The following is a 19,296-nucleotide window of genomic DNA, read 5'->3' as shown; positions in this document are numbered from 1 at the left end:
CTTCACTGACCGAGTCACGGTTTTGTCTCACCTGGGGTCATGGTCGGATTTGCGTTTATTGTTGAAGGAATGAGCGTTACACCGAGGCCTGTGCTCTGGAGCAGGATCGATTTGGAGGTGGATGGTCCGTCATGGTCTGGGGCGGTGTGTCACAGCATCATCAGACTGAGCTTGTTGTTATTGCAGGCAATCTCAACGCTGTGCGTTACAGGGAAGACATCCTCCTTCCTCATGTGGTACCCTTCCTGCAGGCTCATCCTGACATGACGCTCCAGCATGACAATGCTGGTGAGCCATACTGCTCGTTCTGTATGTGATTTCCTGCAAGACAGGAATGTCAGTGTTCCCGGATCTCAATCCCATTGAGCATGTCTGTGACCTGTTGGATCGGAGGGTGAGGGCTAGGGCCATTCCCCCCAGAAATGTCTGCGAACTTGCAGGTGCCTTGGTGGAAGAGTGGGGTAACATCTCACAGCAAGAACTGGCAAATCTGGTGCAGTCCATGAGGAGGAGATGCACTGCAGTACTGAATGCAGCTGGTGGCCACACCAGATACTGACTGTTACTTTTGACCCCCTGGCTGTTCTGGGCTTCACTACTATACCACTAGATGGCAACCTCATATCTAATTATGTGATATTAATACAAGGATAGTGGAATGATAACGCTTTATTCACAATATGATACAAACTAGTAAATGCAATACACAAAGGCATGAAACATGGACCACACAAGGTTTTCAACAAAGTACATCAAAACCCATATTTTATTTTAAGTATAGCAATACAATTGACATATTAAATAACACTATAATAGAATGCTCTGATATAGCTTTCAACGAAACAAAACATTTTTTTCCTTATTTTTTTCTTATTTCAGGTTATCAAAAGAAGAAGCAACGCCCAGCTGTTCAAAATGGTCAATGGGACGAAATGATTCAGTGACTTACTAGAGCTACTCTATTACACTCTGACAACAGAATTGTAACTCAGAAAAAAATGACAAAAACAAAGTAATAACAATAATGATATCACAATCACTGACTTAAAGTTAATGGGAGGCGTGGAATTGTATTGGAATGTGATGACAACCACTAGCTCAGTGCACAGAGACTTGGTTTCCACGTTTCACCACAAAAGCAAAGCAACGAAGGAGTTGAAACGAGAGAAAGAAAAATAGCTTTATATGAAAATATAAATTCTATGATTATATACCATAGATACAAAGTTTCCAGAGAACGGTTGGTTATAGAAGCAACAAAATATGTACATTGTTTTCATGACACACTAGTGTTTGTGTTTTGCAACACATAAACAAACACACCTGACAGTGGACACTAGGCTCAGTCAGGAAATTAAGACTTAACCTGATGGAACAAGACAAAACTGAAAAAAAGCGAGTGTTTAATGATGCAAAATGCCTTCACTGACAAAGGGACAAAAGTCAGCTGTCTACCCCAAATGTTGGAGAGTTATGACTTCATTCAAAAGCCCTCCTTGGAAGGAGATGAAACACGACGGGTAAAATAATAAAATAATTGATGCATCTTTCCACTTCATTTTGTAATTCTATGAGTTGAGTGAGAAATTAAATATAATACAATTGCAATGAACTCCTTCTGTAGCAAAGGGAATTCCTAAACTAACACAAGTGATGAGGAGTTAATGCAGAAATTCCAGCCTGGAAACAAAAAGATGCCAAAAGAAGCAGAAGAAAAGGTCAACAGAATTATCCTCACTCAGCAGCCTACATATCACTGAAAAAGGAAATCAGACACAAATGCAATTAACTTGCTCTCCCTCTCTCTAATATTTCTATTAACGGAAATGAGTATAAGTCTTTGGTAAAAGTTACAAATCATAGGTATCCTCGATGCTTTGTTGTGATAATCAAATATAAATATTCTAATAGCATGTTCATTGTGCTGTATAATGAATTCACATTTTATTTCAAATGTAAATCACAGGTGGTCTCTCTTTCCTTCAGATAACTAAGGGAGATATTTATCAAAGTGATTCTACCAGGAAATATAGAGGTGGCAGTATGACAACAACTAAAACAGGGTCAATGAGTTTATGTGAATCACTCTAGGACTCAAAAAACACAGTAAATATTTCCTTGCTTAGGCCACCATACGACAGTCATAGCATACAATCATACCACACACAAGTCGAGCAACAGTGAGGATTAGAAACGACGTACACAAGGCTGTGTGACGTGGGAGCATAAGTCCTTTACCCCAATAATAAATTCAATAGGGTATGACACAGAAAATAGCAATTGGCTGTATCAATAGTATCCATTTTCTCAAAGAAGTTTCCGCTCACACAAGGGCATTATCATTTCTTCATTTGACTCTTCTGTGACTGTGTGTAGACTATTAGCAGCAAGAAGCAAAAACCAACTGAGCCAGAAGGGGGTGTAAGTGTGCAGAAAATCAACACTGGCATTGAATAAGAGTGGTAAAACTGTTGGATCAAGTGGGAGTCAGTTCGGCTGAGGCGTGTCATGACATCTACAAAATCACAAGCTATAATGATCAATATATATATATATATATATATATATATATATATATATATATATATATAAGCATAATATGAATCATACTAAAAATAATACAAGTTCACAGTAGCTGTTATAATACCACCTTCAATATTCAAATATGGGTTTGAATTGCTAATTAGATGCACAATGAAGATAAAGGTCATATAAACAAAAGTTAATCAAACAACAAATAGAACTGATGACCCTATTGCCTGTAGGTGTGACAGAAACCAGACTGTCTTGCAGCAAATGAGTGATATTTGAGCCACAAGGGAGAGGAGAGGTGGTCTACTGTAATGAACCTCAGGTTGGACAGCTTATTCATATGAACATGGAGCTATGACACTCTCACTCCTCTTCCTTATATGAGCTAGTAGAGAGCAAACGGAGCAATGTTTTTTTTCCTACTTCTCAAAAGCAGTTGAGTGAGGGCTTTGCCATGGAATGTTGAAATCAGAGTTTAAGTGTAGTAGAGTCCATCAGCTTAGTATAGGCAGTAACTGACATTATAGTGCAAACAAGAAAGACAGAAGTATGTTTTGTTGTTGTGAACTCAAAAACGTAGGTGCAAACGCTCAGTAGGATAACATTAAGACATAAAATGGCAAAAAATAAATATCAAAAACTTTTTATCAGTGTAAAAAAGTAATCAGGTTATTCATTTAACCAAGAGTCTGGCAAAAAAGGCCTCAAAAAGTCTTGTCTTATAGTCCTTGACATTTTACAAAGTAAGTGGCTCTCTGTCTGTGAGGGCCTTGGGCCCCTCAGGCCTGGTGGGTGGGCCCTTCAGACGAGGGACTCCATGCTCTCTGCCTGGTCTGACTCATCAGACATGACCATGGTGCAGTTTCTGTCCATGGACGTGAGGCCAGAGCCATTCTCCTTGGTGCTGATCAGACTGAGCATAGCTTTATAAAGGTACTGGTACTGATCCTGTGGAGGGAGAGGAACATGCTCTTAGAGAGGGGGAAACTACAAATGTTCAATTATGTAGTTTTTACATTTAATCCCATAATCATGCTCTACTGGTCTACTTACTATGTCTGTGAAAACTCCAGGCCTCATGAGGTTGATCATTTTGGCCACCTGATAGACGCCCACGGCACTCTCACTCTCCAGCTGCTGGGACAGGGTGGTAAGGGCACACAGCATGCCCGCTGACACTGCCCCGAACCTGGGAGACAGGAGAGGGACAAACAGGGTTACTTTATAGGCCCTAAAACAAGACAGGGACTGAGGGACACACAGGGTCACAAATGAGCATAGAGCCCAGTGAGCCCAGAGGGTCAAATGAATTCCATGTGAGACCACAGGACCGGTTCAGCTCAGAGGGTCAAATGAATTCCAAGTGAGACCACAGGAGCGGTTCAGCCCAGAGGGTCAAATGAATTCCATGTGAGACCACAGGAGCGGTTCAGCCCAGAGGGTCAAATGAATTCCATGTGAGACCACAGGAGCGGTTCAGCCCAGAGGGTCAAATTAATTCCATGTGAGACCACAGGAGCGGTTCAGCCCAGAGGGTCAAATTAATTCCATGTGAGACCACAGGAGCGGTTCAGCCCAGAGGGTCAAATTAATTCCATGTGAGACCACAGGAGCGGTTCAGCCCAGAGGGTCAAATTAATTCCATGTGAGACCACAGGAGCGGTTCAGCCCGGAGGGTCAAATTAATTCCATGTGAGACCACAGGAGCGGTTCAGCCCGGAGGGTCAAATTAATTCCATGTGAGACCACAGGAGCGGTTCAGCCCGGAGGGTCAAATTAATTCCATGTGAGACCACAGGAGCGGTTCAGCCCGGAGGGTCAAATGAATTCCATGTGAGACCACAGGAGTGGTTCAGCCCGGAGGGTCAAATGAATTCCATGTGTGACCACAGGAGCGGTTCAGCCCAGAGGGTCAAATTAATTCCATGTGAGACCACAGGAGTGGTTCAGCCCGGAGGGTCAAATTAATTCCATGTGAGACCACAGGAGTGGTTCAGCCCAGAGGGTCAAATGAATTCCATGTGAGACCACAGGAGCGGTTCAGCCCGGAGGGTCAAATTAATTCCATGTGAGACCACAGGAGTGGTTCAGCCCGGAGGATCAAATAAATTCCATGTGAGACCACAGGAGCGGTTCAGCCCAGAGGGTCAAATTAATTCCATGTGTGACCACAGGAGCGGTTCAGCCCAGAGGGTCAAATGAATTCCATGTGAGACCACAGGAGCGGTTCAGCCCAGAGGGTCAAATGAATTCCATGTGTGACCACAGAAGCGGTTCAGCCCCTTAAGAAATGAGGGATGCTCACAGGAAAAGGTTGCTGCTTCTATTAACATCCGTGTCAAATGTGATGGAGATACATAAGCTAACTACCATGTCTCACCAGCTAATGAATATGCAGACAATTACGACAGCCGTCTTTCCAAAACCTCTTAGGGGGGGATTCCATAGTACAGATACAGAACTGAAATGCTCAATTAGTCCCTTTTTTCTCTGGGATGAGACAAGCAATCTTCATTTTCCTAATGAATAAACATGACTGAGGCTGCATGTCTCGTCGTTGGGAGTGTTGTTCGTTGCCGCTAATGTCTGTCAGCATTAATAGACATTCATTATTTCTAATTGGATGGAGTATCAGGGTACATGGGGGTGGAACTTGTTGCGGATTAAAGGCTGTGCGTGATGACGAATTGCACATAAAACATTTTTGCGGTTAAATTCCCATGTACCGAATAAAAAATACAAGTTAAATGGCATTTTCAACTGTACTGATGGTTTTGTCACTAAAATGTTGCGTTAGAGGCTATAGTGAGTGTGCCCACTCTGGTCTTGACACCTGCGCTCTAGACAACAGCTGGCAGATACACTGTGTGTGTAGCCTAAATGATGAGATTATTATGAACAAAAGAGCAAGATTATTTTAAATTTGTCAAACGGCAGCCAAGCATCAATCATCATGTCTTCAGAATAAGACCCTTGATATTTATTGGAAAGGAGCATCAAGATCACCATGCACTTTCACCACCCTGTGAAGTTTTTCTGTAGCCTAATAAACTGCATGGTTTCTCGAGTCGTAGTGTTAGGGCCACACAAAATATAATCATGTGACTAAGTTTACTTTGATTTGATGGTTGTTATATTGATATTTGAGCATAAAGGCATTTCCACTGCAATTTCTCGCATAATTCATTTTACAGACACAAAAAGATCTCACCTTGCCTAGCGTATTTTGTTTTGTGAACATTTGGAAAGTTTACCAGCAAATTAACTGTTTCCATCAGGCCTTTCGTGAAATATTTAATCCGACATGCACTGCCCACATGTACTTTACGCATAGAAAGGTTGCATGGAAACCTGGTTAGAGTGAATAATTACATGTTCTGTTGAAACAGAACACAGTTTAAAGTATTTACTTAGAGGTTAAAAGAAGAGATAATGATTCTCTCTGTCATCAGGAGCATGATGTGACACACTCACTCATCGTGCACTATGGTAGGTCCGTCTCTGATCATGGCCTCCTCCTTGATGACATTGATGAGCTCAAAGGTGCTGCTCATGGGAGCATCAGGGTTGGGCCATTTAGGGCACTGGAAGTGACGCACCTCCAACACATAGTCATCCTGGGGTAGAGGGAAAAGAAAGACAGAAGAAGAGGTAGTTTAAGGTACATACAAAGATGCCCACCCACACACAAAGACTGACTCACACACTCATGCAGGTAAAGACAGTCATACACACAGACGCAGGCCCATTAAAACACCGCACAACAAGTCAACATGGGCCAGCATCCCTGTGGAACGCTTTTGACACCTTGTAGAGTCCATGCCCTGACAAATTGAGGCTGTTCTGAGGGCAAAAGGGGAGGGTGTGCAACTCAATATTAAGGTGTTCCTAATGTTTGGTATACTCAGTGTATAATACAGATATATGCCATTTAACAGACACTTTAATCCAAAGCGATTTACAGTCATGCGTGCATACATTTTACGCATAGGTAGTGTTGGGAATAGAACCTACTATCCTGGTGTTGCAAATGCCATGCTCTACCAACTAAGCTACAATGGACTTCCTACACCCACACACACAGGCACACACATCGCATCGTACCTGTGTGGCCTCCAGGATAAAGTCGTGGATGATGATCTGCTCTTCGTTAGAAAGGCATAGTCTGTCTTTGCTGATGAGCGTGACAGTGAAGGCCTCACAGTTCATGGCCTCCTCTCGGCTTGGCCAGTACACAAACTCATCCTCCGCCTAAAGACATAGCCAAACCAAAACAAGGATGTTATGGCAAGCCTAAATAAGTTCAGGAGTAAAAGTTTGCTTAACAAGTTACATAATAAGTTGCATGGATTCACACTGTGTGCAATAATAGTGTTTCATATGATTTTTAAATTACTACCTCATCTCTGTACCCCACACATACAATTATCTGTGCGGTCCCTCAGTCAAGCAGTGAATTTCAAACACAGATTCAACCACAAAGACCATGGAGGTTTTCCAATGCCTCGCAAAGAAGGGCACCTATTGGTGGATGGGTAAAAAAAACACAGCATGGAATATCCCTTTGAGCATGGTGAAGTTATTAATTACACCTTGGATGATGTATAATCACACAAAGTAACAGGTGTCCTTCCTAACTCATTTGCTTGAGAGTAAGAAAACTGCTTAGGGATTTCACCATGAGGCCAATGGTGACTTTAAAACAGTTACAGAGTTTAAAGGCTGTGTGACAGGAGAAAACTGAGGATGTATCAACAACATTGTAGTTACTCCACAATACTAACCTAATTGACAGAGTGAAAAGAAGAAAGCCCGTACAGAATAAAAAATATTATAAAACATGCATCCTGTTTGCAACAAGGCGCTAAAGTAATACTGCAAAAAATGTGGCAAAGCAATGAACTTTTTGTCCTGAATACATACAAAGTGTTATGTTTTGGGCAAATCCAATACAACACATTACTGAGTACCACTGTCCATATTTCAAGCATATAGGTAGCTGCATCATGTTATGGGTAGCGTGGTAATCATTAAGGACTGGGAGTTTTTCAGGATAAAAAATAATGGTGCGAAGCACAGGCAAAATCCTACAGCTAAACCTGGTTCAGTCTGCTTTCCACCAGACACCGTGAGACAAATTCACCTTTCAGCAGGACAATAACATAAAACACAAGACCAAATCCACACTGAAGTTGCTTACCAAGAAGACAGTGAATGTTCCTGTGTGGCCAAAATTTTACATAAATCTACATGCCCAGAATGATTCACAGCTGTAATCCCTGTCAAAGGTGCTTCTACAATGTACTGACTCAGGGGTGTGAATAATTACACTACCTGTCGAAAGTTTTAGAGCACCTACTTATTCAAGGTTTTTCTTTATTTTTACTATTTTCTACATTGTAGAATAATAGTGAAGACATCAACACCATGAAATAACACATATGGAATCATGTAGTAACCAAAAAAGTGTTAAGCAACTCAAAATAAACTACCTTTCAAAAGTTTAGGGTCGTCCTTGTTTTTGAAAGAAAAGCACATTTTTTGTCCATTACAATAAAATCTAATTGATCAGAAATACAGTGTAGACATTGTTAGTGTTGTAAATTACTATTTTAGCTGGAAACAGCAGGTTTTCTTATGGAATATCTACATAGGTGTACAGAGGCCCATTATCAGCAACCATCACTCCTGTGTTCCAATGGCACGTTGTGTTAGCTAATCCAAGTTTATAATTTTAAAAGGCTAATTGATCATTAGAAAACCCTTTTGCAATTATGTTAGCACAGCTGAAAACAGTTGTTCTGATTAAAGAAGCAATAAAACTGGCCTCCTTTAGACTAGTTGAGTATCTGAAGCATTAGCATTTTGGGGTTTGATTACAGGCTAAAAATGGCAAGAAACAAATGACTTCCTTCTGAAACTCATCAGTCTATTCTTGTTCTGATAAATTAAGGCTATTCCATGCGAGAAAATTCCAAGAAACTGAAGATCTCGTACAACGCTGTGTACTACTCCCTTCACAGAACAGCGCAAACTGGCCCTAACCAGAATAGAAAAAGAAGTGGGAGGCCCCGGTGCACAACTGAGCAAGAGGTCAAGTACATTTGAGTGTCTAGTTTGAGAAACAGATGCCTCACAAGTCCTCAACTGGCAGCTTTATTAAATAGTACCCGCAAAACACCAGTTTCAACGTCAACAGTGAAGAGGCAACTCCGGGATGCTGGCCTTCTAGGTAGAGTTCCTCTGTCCAGTGTCTGTGTTCTTTTACTCATCTTAATCTTTTCTTTCAACTCTGCCTAGAAGGCCAGCATTCCGGAGTCGCCTCCGCACTGTTGATATTGAGACTGGTGTTTTGCGGGTACTATTTAATAAAGCTGCCAGTTGAGGACAGGACAAAAATTAAGTCAATTTTGAATTCAGGCTGTAACACAACAAAATGTGTATAAGTCAACAGGTATGAATACTTTCTAAAGGCACTGTATGAATGTGTGTTTTTTGGCGGGGTTGGGTTAAAAGGGATTGTTACATTTCGTTTGGACCTTGTGTGCAATTGACCAATAAAGTGATCTTAATCTTGATCTTAATCTTAATAAGACATATGGCTGAGTGGAGCGACTGATACAGCTGCTGTCACCTTCAGTATTCATCTCAATTCCTCTCACACCCAAACGAGTGGCTTCCTGTGTGAACACTGGGCCAAGGCTGGGAGAGACTAAGCTTAGCGTGCTAAGACAGCCCTTTAATAGACCAGAGATAAGGCTGAAGCCAACAACCCTTGGTGGTGGTGTGTGTGTGCATGTACTGTATGTGTGTGTGTGCCTGCATGCTTGCACATGCACTTGTTCATGTGCATGTGTGCGTGCGTGTGAGAGACCCACCAGCCCCTGGTTGTCCGGCAGCATGACAATGATCTGTGCATTGTGGTCCCAGATCATCCTCCAGAAGTCTTTAGTGGTGTGGGGCAGAGGATGCTGGGTAATGATGAACTCATTGCTCCTGTAGTAGCCCTGTGGTGTGGGAACAGAGGTCAAGGGTCCAAGCAAGGGTTGTGTTGTGGTTACACACAAAGATGAAAACAAGCCTGTGTGTGTCAGATGAAACCTGCCACAGCAGTAGACTACCACTGCTCAAAACACCTTAGATCTAGCGGCCTACCTTTTTATGTCCCGACACAAACCTAGGATTCACATAGGTCAACGACAAATCCAAGTCCATTCCTTTCAGTTGATAGCAATGAACAATGTCTATGATAGCAATGTCTATGAGACAAAGGGATCATATATCATAATACTGACATTCCTTAGCTCAGTTGGTCCAGCCGGGAGTGTGGCAGGGACAGTGAATGATTGACAGAGGAGGGACAGGAGGTGGTACTCACCATTATGTAAGACGCGTTAATGTAATCTGTGCCTTTCATGCCGGGCAAAGGTGCCAACCCCACCCTCGCACGCTCCGCTGCCATAGAGAAAGAGAGATCCAATCAAGGCACAGTGATCATAGAGCTAAGTAGCAAACATGTTCTTATTGGTTTACAAAGTCAAGTGTGTCATTTTTATGAAAGCAGCCACAGCATAATCACTTAAAATAACTCTAGTATGAGCATGGAGCATAAACAACTGGTTATGTAACTAACTACTGTAGATGAATGACTTCCAATGACCATGAATAGAGCCTAAGGTTATCAGAAACAGGAAACTGTGGAAAGCAGCAGCCTAGATGGGAGCCAATACGAAATGTGAATATCGCTGTCAGGTGGTGCATGGATAATATAATTTGACTTACAGGGTACTACCGAGGAGTTGCGGTTCTTCTCTTTATTGCATTCCTTCTGAGCACTGAAGCACTCCACAAACCTGGCGTTACACTGAGTCACCAACTGCAACAAGAGAGGTGAGAGGGCAAGAAAGACAGATGGGTGGATGAAAGTGGGAGAGGAAGAAAGACAGAGAGAGAGAGGTTAGATAACAATGATACAATACACCAGATTATCTGATAAAGATACATGCTTCGATTGATCATTCATACCCTCCCTACTCTGTCATTTAAACAAACTCTCATGGCCTGCAGTACTCTGCGTAGAGTCACTGACCTCAGGTGTTCTGACACTAACCACCCTACTGTTATGGCCCTAAACATGGGGTTCAGCACATAGCTAGTAGTGTTTAAGAATAGAGCCCAACATGTGTTTAGAATAGAGCCCAACCATGTGCTGCTTCCCATCAACACCAACTTTCAACAGTTCATTAAATTATAGTCAAGTCTCAGATCAAATTCTGCTGACTGAAAAAAGTGTTTGCTCATCCTAATATTGCAGATAACGCGCATGCCAAATCGCATGTCACAAAAAGACAAACACTGCTTAATTCTTTGTAGAGCAGAAATTAACACAGACTTTTTCTTGGGCTGTGAAAAACAAAATAAATCTTCTCTCCAAAAAATTATTAACTTCAAATCCAGCCTTGAGGCTAATTGCATTAAAATCCCAATGGCTGCCATTGTTTCGCAAGAGCACGCTCAATCTCTCCAAACCCTGGGCTAAATCAAATACACTGTGGAGGAGAATAATGAAAGCCAATTACGTTGTGAGCTTGTCATCAAACCAGGCCATAACCCAGACCCCCCACCATTATAGGAAAGTTCACATCTCCCTGGAAACAAGCAGTGAGTGGGGTTCTTCAAAGGGGCCACCAGAGGAAGATAAGTACTCTTTCCCCAAATGTATTTCCATTCTAATTACAATCACTTCTCCAGTAGTGGGCCCTGAGGGAGATGAATCACAACTTTGTGATGCTGAGGGACATCTTTAAGGAGACAGACAGGACCCTGAAGTCCCTGCTCTGGGAAAACATGGGAACGATGGAGAGCTGAGAGAAGAGAGAGGATAGAGGGAGAGTGGGGTACAGAGAGAGAGAGAAAAAAGAGGCACAGAGAGAGAAAGAGATAGAAAGAAAGGTAAGGAGAGAAAGAGAGACAGCAAGAGAGACAGACAGACAGAGAGATGTGGCAGAAAAAGAAATATGCAGAGAAAATATGTTTGAGAGAGAAGGAGCATGATAGACAGATAGAGAAAGAGATCTAGGGGAATGAGTGTTCAGTAAGACTGAGAAGGAGGTGCTCTGACCTTAAACTGTTTCTCCAGCCGTGTCTTGCCGCCCACCCCAGGCATAAGGATACTGTTGACATAGCTGTGCAGCTGGCTGGACAACACCTCCGTCTCCTTCCCCATGATGGCCTCAATCAACGCATCATGAATGAAGATATACTGCTCCTATAGGCCAAGCAGGACAGAAAGAGAGAACACCAGTCAGACATGCAGACAAAGTGGCAGTGCAGCTCTTTTTAGAGCAGATAAATTATGACAATGACCATGGTCCCCTTGGTCCCGGACAACAGTGGCTGTGTGATGCATGCCTTTCCTATATTTACAAAGAGGGACATGGACAGACTTAAACACAGCTGCATTAGACAGATAAGAAAGACGGAAGTTTAACGTTATGCTCTACTGTAGTCTACTAGCTGCAGGGAGTTTGATCATTCGGGACTTTACCACAGATGCTCAAGTGAATAGAATGGCACATGGTGATTATAGAATGAGTCACTCAGGATGTTCATACACACTCAAAAACACACACACACACACACACACACACACACAACCCACCTCTGTTTGTACCAGGTAGTTTCGCTGGGTCCGGATGTGTTTGAGGAAGCCCAGGACGTTGACTGTGCTTTTGTCCTTGATCTGCTGCAGCATGCTGTCTATGACGATGTAGGTCCCTGTCCGGCCCACACCCGCACTGCACACACACACATGAACACACAACTTGGATATTCATACAGGGTTTCCTATTGGCATATGGTCTTCTTCTAACTCAGCTGTCAATCCCAGTCCATGTATGCTGCATTAATCTTCTCCTCTAACTGGTTCTTAATCGATCAATTCATGTCATTGGCTGGTCAGAGAGACCAGACACATCATTTTCCAGATCTAAACCAGTTGCTGATGAATGATGTTCAAGGACTGAAGTTGGGGAGAGCAGCTCTAATGCATCCAAGCCCTCCTGGAGAAGTCATACAGTACAAACTCCTATAAAACATGCCTTAACCTCACATCTGACCCTTAACAGGGCTATTTATATCTCATAGGTGGACTTCTCCTCAAGTCAAGGTCCTGTGTGTATCATTAACAGAAATCCATGTTCAGCAGGAGAGAAGCCAGTCGGCAGCACTGACAGTGTGAGAGAAGGTCCACCCAGGTCAATGTGTCCACCCAGGACACAGTAATAAGCTTGGCTAGAGGACCTGTGGTGTGTGTGTCTGGCAGAGCTGTATAGTTGAGTGTGTAGACACAGCAGGTTCTGCCTGTGAAGGGTCATTATCGAACAGCACAGGACAGATGACATTAGAGACCATTACTCTCATTACCGAGGAGGGAACTTTCACTGGACAATTACAGTCCATTTCCCTGCCTTAAACACATGCTTAGCTAACCACAGCTGGGATTCCTTTCTCTCAGGTAACAAAGGAAGTGCAGAGTAGCTGTAGGGAAAATTATAGTGTATATTTCAGACTGCAGTGCATATTACACTCTAAAAATGAGGGGTTCAACTGAAGTTCTAAGATCATCAAAGAACATTAGGGTTCTTGGCAATGAAAAACAGCCCCAAAAAGGTTTTTCAAAGATACAGAAGAGGCACACAGGGGAATTTGCTGTTAATCCTTCCCTTTCTCTAATGTATTTTGCAATAAAACTAGCAAGTGTTGTAAGATCATTGCTTTACTAGGACTCGAGACCACAGCAGCAATCCTGCTCTTGCCCTATCTCTTCAATGAGGACCCGAGTAGCCTTTATGGCCGTGACAAGGTATGCCTATGCGCAAATAATCTGTTTCTTCATAAACGTGTGCATGCTTATATAAAACTACAGCTGAACATTTGTTATGTTCTTTGTTAATTGTATGTGTATTAATCTTTTCTTACTTTTGTTGACACAGATTACACTGCTCCCTACTCCTTTACTGCACATCGGTGGGAATCCAATTCACCATGAGAGTGAAATCCCATGGGTATTTGACGCCCTATTGGACGTCCCCATGGGACTTGGGGCTCTGCTAGGGCTAGATGTTTTATTTTCAGTTCAATTTCCCCAAAATCTCAAGTTACTGTGTTCTGGGGATAAGAGAATTTGGGGTGAAGTTGTCAGGGCCGGTTATAAAGATGGCAAACTCCCTAACATAACTAAGTGGTTGTTGGACACACACACACACACACACACACACACACACACACACACACACACACACACACACACACACACACACACACACACACACACACACACACACACACACACACACACACACACACACACACACACACACACAGCCTAAAGCAAAACAACTGCATTTAGTATCAAGTCTACAATACTGTTAGTTTACCTATGATTCATCTTTAATGTATGTTGTTTTTATTGTACATCATTATTTTATTTAAAAAAATGTAATGAAATGCACTACACAAAGTAAATGTATTATTTATTATGGTCTGACATGTCTGCAGACATTTTGTTTGGTAAACTGTTTTGTAAATATTCCTTCACATTTGTGGTGCCACTAAATAATCAATGTATTACTTAAATCCATATTGTCAATATTGTTATTACTATTATTGTTATTAATGTATTTTTTTTTATAATGGAGAGAGTGAGGACAGGGAGTTAAAAAAATTAACCCCAAAAGGTTCTTCGAGGAACCATTATAAGGGGTTCTTCGAATAACCTTTTTCAAGGGTTCTTAAAATAACTTATAGGGTTTCCCCCACAGTTTCAATTTGAAGAACCCATAAAGGTTCCAGGAACCTTTACTTTTTCCACTGCATGGCTCTATGCCAGGTCACTCACAGCACTGCATGTAGAGGGCATACTTTTTCATCTCAGTCGTGCCAAATCAAATTGTATTTGTCACATGTGCCGAATACAATACCTTACAGTGAAATGCTTACTTACAAGCCCTAAGCAACAATGCAGTTTAATATATATATTATATATATATATATATATATATATATATATGAATAAGAAATAAAAGCAATAATTATTAAAGAGCAGCAGTAAAATAACAATAGCGAGGCTATATACGGGGGGTACCGGTACAGAGTCAATGTGTCAACCGGTTAGTCAAGGTAATTGAGGTAATATGTACATTTAGGTAGAGTTATTAAAGTGCCTATGCATAGATAATAACAGAGAGTAGTAGCAGTATAAAAGGGGGGTCGGGGGGAATGCAAATAGTCTGGGTAGCCATTTGATTAGATGTTCAGGAGTCTCATGGCTTGGGGGTAGAAGCTGTTTAGAAGCCTCTTGGACCTAGATTTGACACTCCGGTACTGCTTGCTATGCGGGAGCAGAGAGAACAGTCTATGACTAGGGTGGCTGGAGACTTTGACAATTTTTAGGGCCTTCCTCTGACACCGCCTGTTATAGAGGTCCTGGATGGCAGGAAGCTTGGCCACACTGATGCACTGGGCCGTACACACTACCCTCTGTAGAGCTTTGTACGTGTCTCTGTGTGTGGAGTAAAGGTGGTCTAGAGTTTTCTTTCCCTCTAGTTGCACATTTAACCTGCTGGTGGAAATTTGGTAAAACAGATTTAAGTTCCCTGCATTAAAGTCCACGGCCACCAGGAGCGCCGCCTCTGGATGAGCATTTTCCTGTTTGCTTATGGCGGTATACAGCTCATTGAGTGTGTCTTAGTGCCAGCATCGGTCTGCGGTGGTATGTAGACAGCTACGAAAAATACAGATGAAAACTCTCTAGGTAGATAGTGTGGTCTACAACTTATCATGAGATGCTCTACCTCAGGCGAGCAAAACCTTGAGACTTCCTTAGATATCGTGCACCAGCTGCTGTTTACAAATATACACAGAACGCCACCCCTTGTCTTACCAAAGCTGCTGTTCTATCCTGACGATACAGTGTAAAACCGGCCAGCTGTATTTTGTGAATGTTGTCGTTCAGCCGCAACTCAGTGAAACATAAGATATTACATGTTTTTTATGTCCTGTTAGTAGTTTAATCTTGCTCGTAGGTCATCATTTTTATTTTTCAATATTTACCAAATGAACAGATGGCAGTGGTAGTTTACTCCGCCCCCTTTTTATCCATTTTCTCTTCACACAAATGACAAGGATTTTGGCCTGTTCCCGGGAAAGCAGTATATCCTTCACGTTGGACTCGTTAAAGGAAAAAGCTTCTATCAGTTCGTGGTGAGTAATCACTGTTCTGATGTCCAGAAGTTATTTTTGGTCATAAGACACGGTCGCAGCAACATTATGTACATAATAAGTTTTAAAAAATGTGTTACAAACAACGCAAAAAAATATATAATAATAACAAAAATCCTACCCATTTATTGGCCGAAACACTTATGTGTCAAGCACCACAACAGATGCTTCACTGGTGAAAATAAATAATAAACTAAACTACAGTAAATCATGAAACGGTCTAATATTGACTATTTCTGGGGGCTCATTAGTTCTCATAATCTTTATTTTTGCCTTGTGTTCTTCCTCTCACGCTTGATACCTTTTTGAATACACAGTTTGCAAAATGTGCACCCCTTCTAAGTAAGTCTTCTCCCATAAGGACCCCTGAGCAGCACAGTGACAGAGACAATACCTGCAGTGGACCAGCATAGGGCCCATCTCTGGGGTCTGGGTGGCAGCAGACCTCCTGACGAAGGTGAGCACGGGGAGGGTGTACTCAGGGACGCCCATGTCAGGCCACTGGGTATAGTGGTATTGCACCACCGTTCTTTCACTCTGACACCCCTTAGGGTTCCCTTTCTGACCCTTGGAGAGAGGGAGGGAGGAATAGGGAGGAGGGAGATAGAGAGAAAACACATTGATTAGTATCTTTCTACATGATAAGAAGTAGATGAGATATCATGTTAGTCACTTTGCAATAACACTGAGACCAGTAGAACAGGATCACCTGAGAAGACAGGTATGGAGACCATTAACACTGTAGACCAATAACACTGAGACCAATAACACTGTTGACCTATAATACAGCAGACCTATAACACTGTAGACCTATAACACTGCAGACCTATACATCAAATTCAAATCAAATCAAATGTATTTATATAGCCCTTCTTACATCAGCTGATATCTCAAAGTGCTGTACAGAAACCCAGCCTAAAACCCCAAACAGTAAGCAATGCAGGTGTAGAAGCACGGTGGCTAGGAAAAACTCCCTAGAAAGGCCAAAACCTAGGAAGAAACTTAGAGAGGAACCAGGCTATGAGGGGTGGCCAGTCCTCTTCTGGCTGTATTTGGGTGGAGATTATAACAGAACATGGCCAAGATGTTCAAATGTTCATAAATGACCAACATGGTCAAATAATAATAATCACAGTAGTTGTCGAGGGTGCAACAAGTCAGCACCTCAGGAGTAAATGTCAGTTGACTTTTCATAGCCGATCATAACACTGTTGACCTATAACACTGCAGACCTATAACACTGCAGACCTATAACACTGCAGACCTATAACACTGCAGACCTATAACACTGCAGACCTATAACACTGTAGACCTATAACACTGTTGACCTATAACACTGTAGACCTATAACACTGCAGACTTATAACACTGTTGACCTATAACACTGCAGACCTATAACACTGTTGACCTATAACACTGCAGACCTATAACACTGTTGACCTATAACACTGCAGACCTATAACACTGTAGACCTATAACACTGCAGACCTATAATACTGCAGACCTATAACACTGCAGACCTATAACACTGTATACCTATAACACTGTAGACCTATAACACTGTCACTGACCTTTTTTACTTTTGTGTTGCGCACGGTGAAGCGTCGTAGCGTGTAGCAGGCGTGCACTTTGGTGCTCTTTAGCGTGACCACGATGTTCCCATATTCCTCTGTGTTCTCTGTGGGCCAGTACTGATCACATTTTCTCTGCAGAGACACACCACACATGGTTAGGGACTCTTGTTTCAATGAATCACAAAAAACAAAAGGTTATTATATGAGTACTAAAAGGATCTATTGAATTGTAGTGTATATACCCTTCCTTTCTCCACGAGGTTGGTGATCATGACGATGATGCCAGTGTTCTGTTCCCACACCATCCTCCAGAAGTCCTCGAAGGTGGACTTGAGGGGGCCCTGGGCCGCGATGTATGCCTTGGGCTTGTTATAGCCCTACCATACACAGGGAAACAAGGTGAGAGACCATGAACAAAACATACACAATATTCAAAGACATTGTTATGCTTGTACAATACGTAACACATATTGTACACACACGCCTACAATACACAGTACAAAAAACGAATTCTTACAAATACACACTCACACGACCAGACGGACCGAAATAGATACTCCAATCAACACTCACATCTACGTAATTGGCATTGATATAGTCACTGTGTTTGGTGTCCTTCCCAGCTAAAGGCCGTAGCTTCACCCGAGTGTGGTCGTCTGGAGGAGAGACAGGGACAGTTAGCTCTGTGTGTGTGTGTGTGTGTGCGTGCGTGCACGTGTGTGTCTCACATTCCCCACACTACATATTCTGTTAGCTCTGAAGACACCAGTAGCCTAGATGATGAGAGCTGTACTCTTACAAGCAGGATCTGTATGTCATGAAGCATCAGTGCAGTGGTGTGACAGCCTGTCATGCTCCTGTATTGTGGTGTGACAGCCTGTCACGGTCCTGTATTGTAATGTGACAGCCTGTCATGCTCCTGTATTGTGGTGTGACAGCCTGTCATGCTCCTGTATTGTGGTGTGACAGCCTGTCATGCTCCTGTATTGTGGTGTGACAGCCTGTCATGCTCCTGTATTGTGGTGTGACAGCCTGTCATGCTCCTGTATTGTAATGTGACAGCCTGTCATGCTCCTGTATTGTGGTGTGACAGCCTGTCATGCTCCTGTATTGTGGTGTGATAGCCTGTCATGCTCCTGTATTGTGGTGTGACAGCCTGTCATGCTCCTGTATTGTGGTGTGACAGCCTGTCACGGTCCTGTATTGTAATGTGACAGCCTGTCATGCTCCTGTATTGTAATGTGACAGCCTGTCATGCTCCTGTATTGTGGTGTGACAGCCTGTCATGCTCCTGTATTGTGGTGTGACAGCCTGTCATGCTCCTGTATTGTGGTGTGACAGCCTGTCATGCTCCTGTATTGTGGTGTGACAGCCTGTCATGCTCCTGTATTGTGGTGTGACAGCCTGTCATGCTCCTGTATTGTAATGTGTGGTGTGCACTACTCACAGGCCACGATGTTGATGTATCTGTTCTTGTGCTTGTTGTCTGGATGGTTGGAGTGCTCCGACGTGATCTTCATGTCCACCGTGCATCGTTGCACCTCCTGTGGGGGAGAGAGAGACACACCAAGGGTAACATTTTGGAACGAAGTGAAAAGAGAGATTTGACAGTTATAGAGGCATTTCTGGTAACATCTAAGCAATTTTTCGCTGTCAGATGCGGTCGACAAAGTGACAGACACAGGGCAGCTGTCTCCCTCCCTCTCTTCCTCTCTCTCTCTCTCTCTCTCTCTCTCTCTCTTCCTCGCTCTCTCTCTGAGCAGAAGTTGACACGCTCTCTCCAGGGTTGGGCTCAATTCAAATCAAAGGGCAGTCAATTCAGGAAGTGATAAATACCTTCTACTTTTCAGTTTATTGAGAAGTGTTTGAAAATAAATACCCTTTTTCTATTATTGAATTGTCGTTTCAG

General features: G+C 42.6%; 1 protein-coding gene across 1 annotated transcript in view; it reads right to left on the bottom strand.

The window, feature by feature from the left end:
* Positions 1–654: 654 nt before the first annotated feature.
* LOC115142341 (receptor-type tyrosine-protein phosphatase gamma-like) overlaps positions 655–19,296 on the bottom strand; it is a 334,594-nt gene continuing 315,952 nt past the window's right edge. Inside the window, exons 16-29 of the mRNA XM_065001902.1 lie at positions 18,835–18,931; positions 17,961–18,043; positions 17,630–17,764; positions 17,385–17,519; positions 16,208–16,380; positions 12,194–12,329; positions 11,654–11,800; positions 10,315–10,408; positions 9,911–9,987; positions 9,411–9,539; positions 6,637–6,783; positions 6,007–6,149; positions 3,586–3,721; positions 655–3,480 (exon numbers count right to left, since the gene is read on the bottom strand). Coding sequence (XP_064857974.1) covers positions 3,334–3,480; positions 3,586–3,721; positions 6,007–6,149; positions 6,637–6,783; positions 9,411–9,539; positions 9,911–9,987; positions 10,315–10,408; positions 11,654–11,800; positions 12,194–12,329; positions 16,208–16,380; positions 17,385–17,519; positions 17,630–17,764; positions 17,961–18,043; positions 18,835–18,931 — 1,779 coding nt within the window. The 3' untranslated portion in view covers positions 655–3,333. The remainder of the gene's footprint in view (positions 3,481–3,585; positions 3,722–6,006; positions 6,150–6,636; positions 6,784–9,410; positions 9,540–9,910; positions 9,988–10,314; positions 10,409–11,653; positions 11,801–12,193; positions 12,330–16,207; positions 16,381–17,384; positions 17,520–17,629; positions 17,765–17,960; positions 18,044–18,834; positions 18,932–19,296) is intronic.

This window comes from Oncorhynchus nerka, linkage group LG15 (genome assembly GCF_034236695.1).
Source record: "Oncorhynchus nerka isolate Pitt River linkage group LG15, Oner_Uvic_2.0, whole genome shotgun sequence".
Taxonomy (NCBI): domain Eukaryota; kingdom Metazoa; phylum Chordata; class Actinopteri; order Salmoniformes; family Salmonidae; genus Oncorhynchus; species Oncorhynchus nerka.
The sequence above is the reverse complement of the archived record's forward strand: the minus strand, read 5'-3'. Positions and strand labels throughout refer to the sequence as shown.